Source organism: Populus euphratica, unplaced genomic scaffold (genome assembly GCF_000495115.2).
Source record: "Populus euphratica unplaced genomic scaffold, PopEup_1.0 scaffold3.1, whole genome shotgun sequence".
In the NCBI taxonomy this organism is placed as follows: Eukaryota; Viridiplantae; Streptophyta; class Magnoliopsida; order Malpighiales; family Salicaceae; genus Populus; species Populus euphratica.
This window is the reverse complement of record NW_011499847.1, coordinates 5,950,616-5,960,381: the sequence shown is the minus strand read 5'-3', so window position 1 is coordinate 5,960,381 and position 9,766 is coordinate 5,950,616. Positions and strand designations below refer to the sequence as shown.

At 31.3% G+C, this 9,766-nt stretch overlaps 1 protein-coding gene across 1 annotated transcript; it reads right to left on the bottom strand.

Moving 5' to 3' along the window:
* Window positions 1–5,221: 5,221 nt before the first annotated feature.
* Window positions 5,222–5,704, bottom strand: LOC105111498 (uncharacterized). Its single transcript, XM_011006867.1, has one exon. It carries the CDS (start codon window positions 5,702–5,704, stop codon window positions 5,222–5,224), a length of 483 nt encoding a protein of 160 aa, XP_011005169.1.
* Window positions 5,705–9,766: the final 4,062 nt, after the last annotated feature.

Below are 9,766 nucleotides of genomic sequence, written 5' to 3'. Positions count from 1 at the left end.
TAATTTTCTTGACAAAATAGGTAACGGTAGTATTATTCATGCTCCATGAAACATTAATCCCATTCTCTATTTATTAAAAGTTTTATTAATATATTAAATTATCTCATAACTTTAATGTAACCATGGAGTATATTATCTTGGCTAGATCAAATTTTATTGAAACTTTACTTTTTAATCATGTATTAAAATCCACAAATAATTCAAGAAAAATGTATAAAAATTTATTTTTTAATAATTATAATTCTAAAATTATCTATTGTACTTTGATTATTCTATTTTTATTTATATTGATGTGAGTCATTTATTTTTAAAATTATCCTTGTTTACTATTTTTGTCAACATTGTTCGATATGGTGTTAAATCTTTTAGCTAGCTAAACATAATATTTTCCTAGTCATTATTTGTTTTGAAGTTTCAAAAATAATTGTAAAAAAATTTAAAAAATCACTTTAAATTATTTTTTATATGTTTTTAAATTATTTTGATGTATTAATATAAAAATTATTATTTTTAAAAAATAAAAAATATTATTTTAATATATTTTTAAATAAAAAATATTTTGAAAATCAATTGTTACCATCTTGGCAAACACTACCCAATATAATCCCTCAACTTAAAAGACTTGTTTATCGTAGCTTTTTAGAAGGTATTTAGAAGTGTGGTAATAATTAATTTTTAAAATATTTTATATTATTAAATGAATTAAATTAATATTTTTTATTTAAAAAAATTATTTTTAACATCAACACATTAAAATAATTAAAAAACATTAAAAGATATTAATTTAAAATAAATAAATAAATCAAAAATATTTTTAAAATATAAAAACAAATAGAATATTAATAATGCTTTGTACAATTTATACTAATTTTTAATAAGCTCCAAGAATTGAAGGTTCTCGTTCTGTGATCTAATCGATTTCTCATGGTATGTTTGCGGATGATTGCGGATGATGTTGGTGTAGTTTGTAAATGAATAAAAGAAAAGATGTTTATCCTACATTAGAAAGAAACATTACCTCCTAATGTTTCTAAATGTGGATTTTTATTGTGTAGTAAATTAAGTTATGGTGGACAAACTCTCCTATTTGGCTTTCTAATGTTATTATATGGATATTTAAAATATCAAAGGATATCCTTTGGAGCTTTAAACTCGGTACTTAATATAAACAATTATACTGTTCCATGAAAAGTCTTACTGTTTGATGAACAATCATATTATTTCATTAACAATTATATTGTTTGATAAAGAACTATAATGTTTCATCAATAGTCATATTGTTTGATGAACAATTAAAGGGGTTTATCAACAGTCATATTATTTGATAAACAGTTATATTGTTTCATCATTATGTTTCAAGTCTATAAAAGCATGTTACTACAAAGAAAAGAAATATAACAATAAAATACATATATTTTTTTCTTGGTCCTATCTTCTCATTTTTTAAAAAATTTAAAATATTTAGTTGTATCTTAAAGCTTTTCTTGGTCTTATCTTCTCATTTTTTTTAAAAAATTTAGAAGATTTAGTTATATCTTAAATATATTATCTCTATATAAAATAAATAAACACCTTAAAAACTAATGTTCTCACATCTCTTAACCAACTTCGTATTTATATCCATCCTAAACTTTCCTAACAGATGGCGATGAAGATCACGTAACCAATTATGGCTTTCCGAAACTGCAAAGCATTGACCTCTCCCAGGACAATTTCTCAGGTCAGTTGACCCAACACTTCCTCAATCGGGATGCCATGCACGTAGCTAAAGTAAACGTCTTTGCGTAGAAGGAAGCGAGGATGAACACTGCCTTACCAGTCTCTCCAGCTTAGAGCAATTACTCGTGCTCCAAAATAACTAGCAAAGGAACAGATTAAGAACACTGCAGGATACTAGAATTCTTCTTATACCATTGATATCTCATGCAATACATGAAAACACAGACAAGAAGAGAGAATAAACAAGAAGAAAAGTGTTATTGACCCAAAAGGGTTGCTCATAAAAAAAGAAGAAAAAGAAGTAAATTCATAGTTATTCTAACGATAATTCTTATATTTTGTCTATCTATCTTTTTAGAAGATTTATGACTTCTTAGATAGGTTTAAAACAAACCTTCATAAGATAATAAAGTTATAGTTCTAAAAAAAAAGATAAGATAAAATATTCCAAATTTAACATAACGTTATCTCCGAGGATTAATTTGAGGTTTTTGATGAGGCTAACATAATTTATTTATTTTTTGATAAATTAAGCTTTTAGAATCACTTCAATTTAATAGTAAAATAAAAAATTATAGCTTTTTATTATCAAATTATTGGTTTGATGTGGGGGGAAAATATCTAACTCTATCCCACATGTTGATAAATGTGATTACTAAACCATATGCGCGATTCATTTATGATAAATCGCCATATGATATTACCAAATCTGTACAAGATTATTCAGAACCTTCCCTTTCTTCCGGGCCGACAACATTAGAACTCAAGGGTCTTCGTTCGCTCGTTCTTGCTGACAACCTTGTAACTTGTCACGTCCCATCATCGTCAGGTAATCTTTCCAAGTTTTATGCTTTGGACCTTTCACAGAACAAACTCTCAGGAGAAATTCCTCGGAGTTAACACAACCGACTTTCCTCTCTTTCTTTAATATGTACTATCATAAGGACCTCATGGGTTCTACACCACAAGGAAAGCAATTCAGTGCGCTTAACAACAATCCATACGAGGGAAACTCGTGCGGAAGTCTTTTATCGAAGAAATGTGAAACATCGCCATCATCTTCAAGCTTCGATGAAGATCACGAGTCAGAATCTTCATTTTAATTTGGTTGGAAACCAGTTGTTATGGGGCATGCCAGTGGATTTATAATTGGAGCAGTTATTGGGGACATTGCCTTTAAAACGAAACGTGAATGGTTGCTGAAGATCTTTAGCACAACACAACAGAAAATGAGAAGGATCAGAGCCAGCACAATTGAGACATAGAGATAGAAATTTTCTTAGGCAAGATCCTCCCTCCATGATGTAAAATAGGCATTTCTGTACTCCTTTTCCTTTTTTACCCTTTGTTCATGCTTATTCGTTTGCGTCGGTTGGGCAGGTTTAGATGAGCAGAATGACTGTTCCATGTGAAAACATCTGGTTTTGCATTATAGTTTGAGTAATGGAAGTGGCTTCTGTATCGCCTACGGGGACAGAATTATTACAACTTTAAGACCCTAGGCAATTTGGTGAATGTTTTATCCGTTTACTTTTCATAGACTAGATGTTGGTTTTCTGGCCCGGGTGAGGATTTGTTTAGTGACCAAACTTTCTTCTTCTTTTTTATCCTAACGATTTTTTAAGATATATACAGAGCACCGTTTTTCTTCATGATCATGGAGAATAAACAATTCATCATTTCAGTCACAGAGTTGTCTAGACTTAGAAGCTTGGAATAGATACATGGAAGAAAATCTCTGTAATCAGTGTTTCCTGAAACAGTTCAGTGTTCCAATTATCAAAACTTAACTAACATCTTTTTCACTGTGAAGTTTCCATTTTATGAGTTCGGTAATTAGCAGCTACAATGGCTTGACAGATCAATAATTGGAATATACAGATAAAAACAGTAATACAATTCCATCAACACCTGCAATGCGCCCCTCCTCCTTGTTCACCTCCGCCCATAACTAGGCATCAAGGATGTGAACTTGCCGTCCATGACAACAGTTGATGGCAACAAGGGCATAAATAGATATCACATGTGGAGATCGTCGAATTCTTCATTGCCATTAATCTCTCAAGCAACAGATTTCAAGGGAAAATTCCTAAATTAATGGGGAACCTAAAGGTTCTTGCAGATGAGAGCAACTACCTCCTCGGGGAAAGGAGGGAAAATCTCCATGGTCAGGATACGTTAGAAAAGCACTCCCCAAGAAACCATTTAGGACGGAGAACAAACAATCTCAAGAACAGAGAAACAAAAGAGATTTAAGTGTTTCTCCTAGTAAACGTACGTACTATTGCAGAAAGAGAAAAGGCTACATACTTACTTTGCTACCTAGCCCATTGACATTCGGCTATAGATCATCTATACTTGTTATTACCACATACGTAAAGATAGCTCTTTCGCAAGATAATATGAAAATTGTCACTTTTGTCATGAATGAATCAAAATAGATTAATTGTATTAAGAGAAATGAAACAATTTGGAGTCCATAATATGCTGTCTATTCTAATCAATTAGTACAAAACACATGTATAGGTATCCATATCATCTCTTTTAATTACGGGAGTTCACAGTATAGGCATGCCTTTGGAAGCTTTGGACAGGCTGATTACAGTGGTTCAAAGATCGACTGTCTATCCTTAATTTCTTCGCTTTTAATCAGATTGGTGTTCTTGCATTCCACACATGCATTAATATGTTCTCGATAGATATATATGGAGCTTGTTAATTAGTCAACCAAATTCCTTGAATAAATTAAATTACATCTGTCCTTTATCAGCATTTTTTATCTCCTCTATGCAAAGGATTCTTCTCGTATTATAGTTCACATATATAACAATTGAGAAACAAACTTTAATTAATTAATCAAGCATTAAAAACAGCACGCTCCCACCGAGTATAGCAATGTCTGAAGTTAACTAAAAAGCTAATACTTAAAAGCAGATCTATGGTTTTTCTCACAGCCGGGTATATCCACTAAAGTATTTAGACAGCATAAAACTGCATATACATGTCAATGCTTGATTGTGTTAGTCAAATGCGCTTGTAGTTCTATTAATTATATATAGCACCTATGTTTTCCACCCTTAAGAGGTCTTTGGTTCGGAAAGGGAAAAAAACAAAGCAGCTAGTGACCTAAAACTTAATTCGATTGGATAGGGTACCCTTAACACACTGCTAGCTAGCTACTTAATTAACCATGGAATGATAAGCTGATCATTACAATTTACAATGATTCAATATTTTTCATTATCCCTACATATCACCATATTATATATATATATAAGGTTAGCTACAATCAATACTATTGCAGGCGCAGAAAGTACTTGCTCTTGAACACAAATATATTTGATCAAATTTTATGTACAGTTGATGATCAAATTGCAAGGAGAAAATTACCAGTTTTTAGTTTGGTATTAGACTTCTCAATCACTAATGTATGTTTGTTTAATCCATCTCTATCTTCCAAGTAATTGCATACTCTAGCTACATGGAATTGTACAATACTAATTTATGCCTTCTCGTTTTGTTTCCACTTCAACCTTGTAAACCTGCAGGGAGAGTGCCTTATTTTGTACTCTGAAATAGTCTCAAGTTTAGGTGACCATGTTTGTTCTTTTGATCCAACCAGCTGTTCATAATGCTTCTTCAACTCTGGAGTGCTACAAAGAAAACTATTACCAGGGCTAGTAGAACCTGCAGTTTGATCTTGATCCCCGCCTCTATTTATAAGCCTCGTTATGAATTCTGGCACAACCTTAATCAAAACCCTACCCTCAGCACCCTTTATGTACTGGAAAGGGGACTCTCCGAAATCAATAGGGGTTCGTTTAGGGCTAGAGCTGAAGGCTGCAAGAGAAGAAGCTGACAAAACATTGCATGCAAAGCAATCTAATGGAAGGACAAAGTAGGTTTGGCCTGGCATGAGCTCATCATCAATGGCTAGGGATGGAACAGGATGACCAATGAAGAAAGAATCTGCATGGCAGACCATTTTGTCTGGATTCTGAAACATGATCTCTCCAGCTATGTGTTTGTTGCTGCCAATTAAGATTCTAGTGGTTCCTTCCCAGAAGATTAGCTTCACCACCGAAGATCTTGAGCTTTGATGGAAACATGGAAACACTGCATATCCCATCTGAAGAGAGACAGAGATAAAATATATGAAGTTTGGATTGCTTGAGTACTTTTGGGTTTTGGATGGAGAAGATAAGATAGAGGAGGGGTTAAATATACAAGGGAGCCTGATTAAGGATTGACGAAGATAAAGTCTAGGTAAATGTTTCTTAAAGGGGTTTTGATGGGTCGGTGGTCATCCATGACGGCTTTGAACATCTAAATATATCAATCCTCTCACAGCTTCATGGTCTCAAAACTTCCAAAAAGGCTTGGTGGTTACAACTCACCCCGGCCAAACTGCTGACGAGAGAGTCAATATGCTAGCTAGCTAGCGATCCGTAGTAGTTAAAAAATATATACATAGTATAGTTTTAGCATCGCATCCAATGTTTCTTCACTTGTTATGTTGTTTTTGGACACGTTGGAGATGTTAAGTTTGTTTTATTTTATTTTATTTTTTTAAAAAAAACAGATCTATATATAATTTTGAGCATCATCTTTTCGTAACATGAAATGATCAAAGGGGAAATCTTATTGATTTTTTTTTTATTTAATTAGCATGATTACGAGAAATTGGGACAACTTCCTGGCCTTCTTTACTTTTCCTTAAGGATTTATAAGGTTTGTGTTGATTCAATTAATAACATCAGATTATATACATATAAGTTAAAAGCTCGGTGATATGAAGCTAGGCCTCGCCTGTCAAGCTATATATCAAAAACTTTGAACACTGACCATGCATTTTATCTATATTTATGTAAATCTACGATGAATTAATGATATATATGGTCATAATTCAATAGCCATAAATAAACATGTGCCCTCTTCCTTATTTCTTTATAGGGCGGACCACCGGGGACCTCATCATATGAATCAAGATACGATATGATCATAGTCTTACAGAAAATTAAAGACGTGGGTTGACGCAACCATACTAATAAATGGCCATAGCAACATTTTTATTAAATTTAGCCCTCTTGATTATAACACTTAGACAGCAAGCTAGGTAATTCTGCCATAACAAATGGTTCTACATGAAGTTATTGGTTGGATCATAATAATATATATCTTTAGCTTGGTGCTTATGCTATCCATGCCTTGGGTACGGCCGGAGGGATATATATCGGTGGTGGTCATGTGGATTTGCTAACATTCCACCCCTAGATTTATTGAAAATGCAGAAGCACTTAAGGTCAACTATTTATGTGGCTAGAAATTAGAGTTAATTAAAAAGGTGTAAGATAAAAAAACGAGTATCACATGCATGGAAGGAAAGATTTAATACTTTATTTAAAGGTGTAGTATTCATATGCATTCATGAAAGGTGAAAGATTTAATACTTTATTTAAAGGTGTATTCAAATGCATTCATGAAAGGCTGAATTAATTAATTTAAAGATGTATTTACTAAATATAATGATAATTCAACCGGAGGAAATGAATATTATATATTCCGGGTTAATCTATTGGCATTAATTTCCTCTATTTTCATTCTGCTAAAACGTTTATACAATCTCTTATCTCAAGTACTTCTGCCCTTCAACAAAGAAAGAGTTTTGGCTACTTAATTTAACTGCCCTTTGAGTTGTTGAAATAAAGGAAAAACTTGTGAACTCTAGCTCTTTAATTAGTTTACTGCCTCTACATAATGAAAAATTAATATTTAATTATATGCTAAGAGTCCTTCTGGTTAGATGAATGTCATCCTTGGATTGGAGGTTAATTAGGTTTCATTTAGCAAATTAAACGAAGAGGATGGCTTTTAAACGGCGTTATTAGCTTAACGAAAGAGCTTTGATTAAAATCAAACAGCTTTTACGGTTAATTCTAAGATTTTCTGAAATACGATTTTCTAAATTTCTTGAGCAATTTCTTCATTGACTTTTGAAGTAAATTTTGCATGAACATGGAAGGGAAGAAGAGAAATTCAAAGAAACTGACTTTTGTCATTTCTATGATTTTGTGCACCCATAAGGATATATATATATATATATATATATATATATTTCAAAATATTAATTTATTATTTTAATTCAAATCTAAATAAATTAAATTTACATTTTACGTATAATATAAAGGATCTAAATATAATTTTAAAATTTTAACATTCTTAAGTAGTCAAGAGTCAAGACTAAAAAGAACTTTAACTTAAAGTTAAAGTAATTCAACACAAACAAATATTAAAATATTAAGAAAATAAAATTTTTCAATACAAATAAAAAAAATACATCAAACATTTTCTTAATAATTAACATAAAAATAATGTATTAAAATTTAACTTCCTCATATTTGTTTCTTTTCTTCCAATGCTGTAAATATTTTAATTGTAGCATCACCATTATAAAATTTATTGGCACACTATAAAATTATTAAAAGTAATAAAAACTAAATTAAAAAAAATAGTAATTGTACAGAAACCATAAAAAAAAAAAAGCCCACAAAATTTAACTGCATCACAACTGTCACCAAAAAATGCTCATTAACTGCTGTCCTGGCAAAAGGTATTTTCATAAAGAAAACAAATGTATTCTCTCCAACCCAACTCAAGACAATGTTGAGATTGCCAGTAACTAGTTTCAGAACATGCCCACTCGCTAGACTTTCTGAACCACATTATCGTGCTCGAGGTTGAAGAATCTTCTCGGGTTTGGATCCGTGAGACAACCTGATACCTTTTCTCATCTCGGAGTGTTTTGTTACAGCATCGAGCAACCACCATTGGTTTGTTTGGAGAAATCATAGTTCCTCGACCACATGAAAATAGTCTAGCAAAATATTAACAGAAACAGAAAACATGGAACAAACTTGGAACATTTTAGCCATAATTCGGTCGAGAAATACAGAATAACTCGAGATCCTAAATAAGATGTGATTTATTCAATTTTTTTTGTTTTTTTCTTAATTGATACGATATATGCTGGTCATTCGAGCTGAAATGGAACTAAATTAACATCTTTTCTCTTATAGTTTTGGCCCTGTGACAGATTTAACATATATCTGCCGAAGATTGAATCATAAAGACCTAAAAAGGGTAAATTAGAAAATATTAACGGCGACAAAATTGACCTTGAATCCTGATTTTGACAATGCAAAGTATTTATTAGGATACGACTTTGTCTAGAAAGTTATGTATAAAGAGCAGTCCAAAAGTCAAGTTCATGCTATTGTCCAGTACATTGAACAATACTTATTGGAATTTTATTTTCATGAATTATCAAAACATTGAACAGCACTTATATGTGGGTAAGAAGATTACTGATGCATGCATGTACCGTTTCCAGTTATTGTCAATTAAACACAACGCAAATACTCTCATTAACCCAATTTAATTAGAATGTGTTCTAGATCGAATTAGAAAAGACTAAAACCTAATTAGAAGTCGTATGTTTAATTTTCTTTAATTAGAAGTCGTATGATGAAAAACACCTAAGGTGACAATTGTGTTAGCTTGTCGAGGATTGTTGTGGTGCAATGCCATTAGCTATTATTTTCTTTCTTTGATAAATTGGAGAGAATGCATGGATCTTAATACTTAATTTAGTTGTAGCCTTAACCATGCTCTCACAAATTGGGTTGGCTCTTATGGTTGGCCAAATTATCAACCTTTTAATTTTTAAAACTTGTTTAACGTCCAAAACCATAATGTGAACAAAGTTTTGATGGAATAAGTGTTGGTTTGTTTTTTTATTTTTAAAATATTTTTAAAATTTTATTTTATTTTTTATTTATTTTAAATTAATTTTTTTGTATGTTTTTAAATATTCAGCAATGCTAATGTTAAAAATAATTTTAAAAAATAAAAAAAATATTATTTTTATATATTTTTAAATAAAAAACATTATAAAAATAATTATTTTAAACAAGGTTGCTTGATCACCAACATCATCCGCGGAGAAAAGTGGCGCAAATTTTTTTCCTGGACGTTGCCAGTCTCCGTG

What these genes read in the sequence shown, in the direction of transcription:
- LOC105111498 (XM_011006867.1), bottom strand. Translation starts at nt 5,704, where the DNA reads ATGGTCTGCCATGCAGATTCTTTCTTCATTGGTCATCCTGTTCCATCC.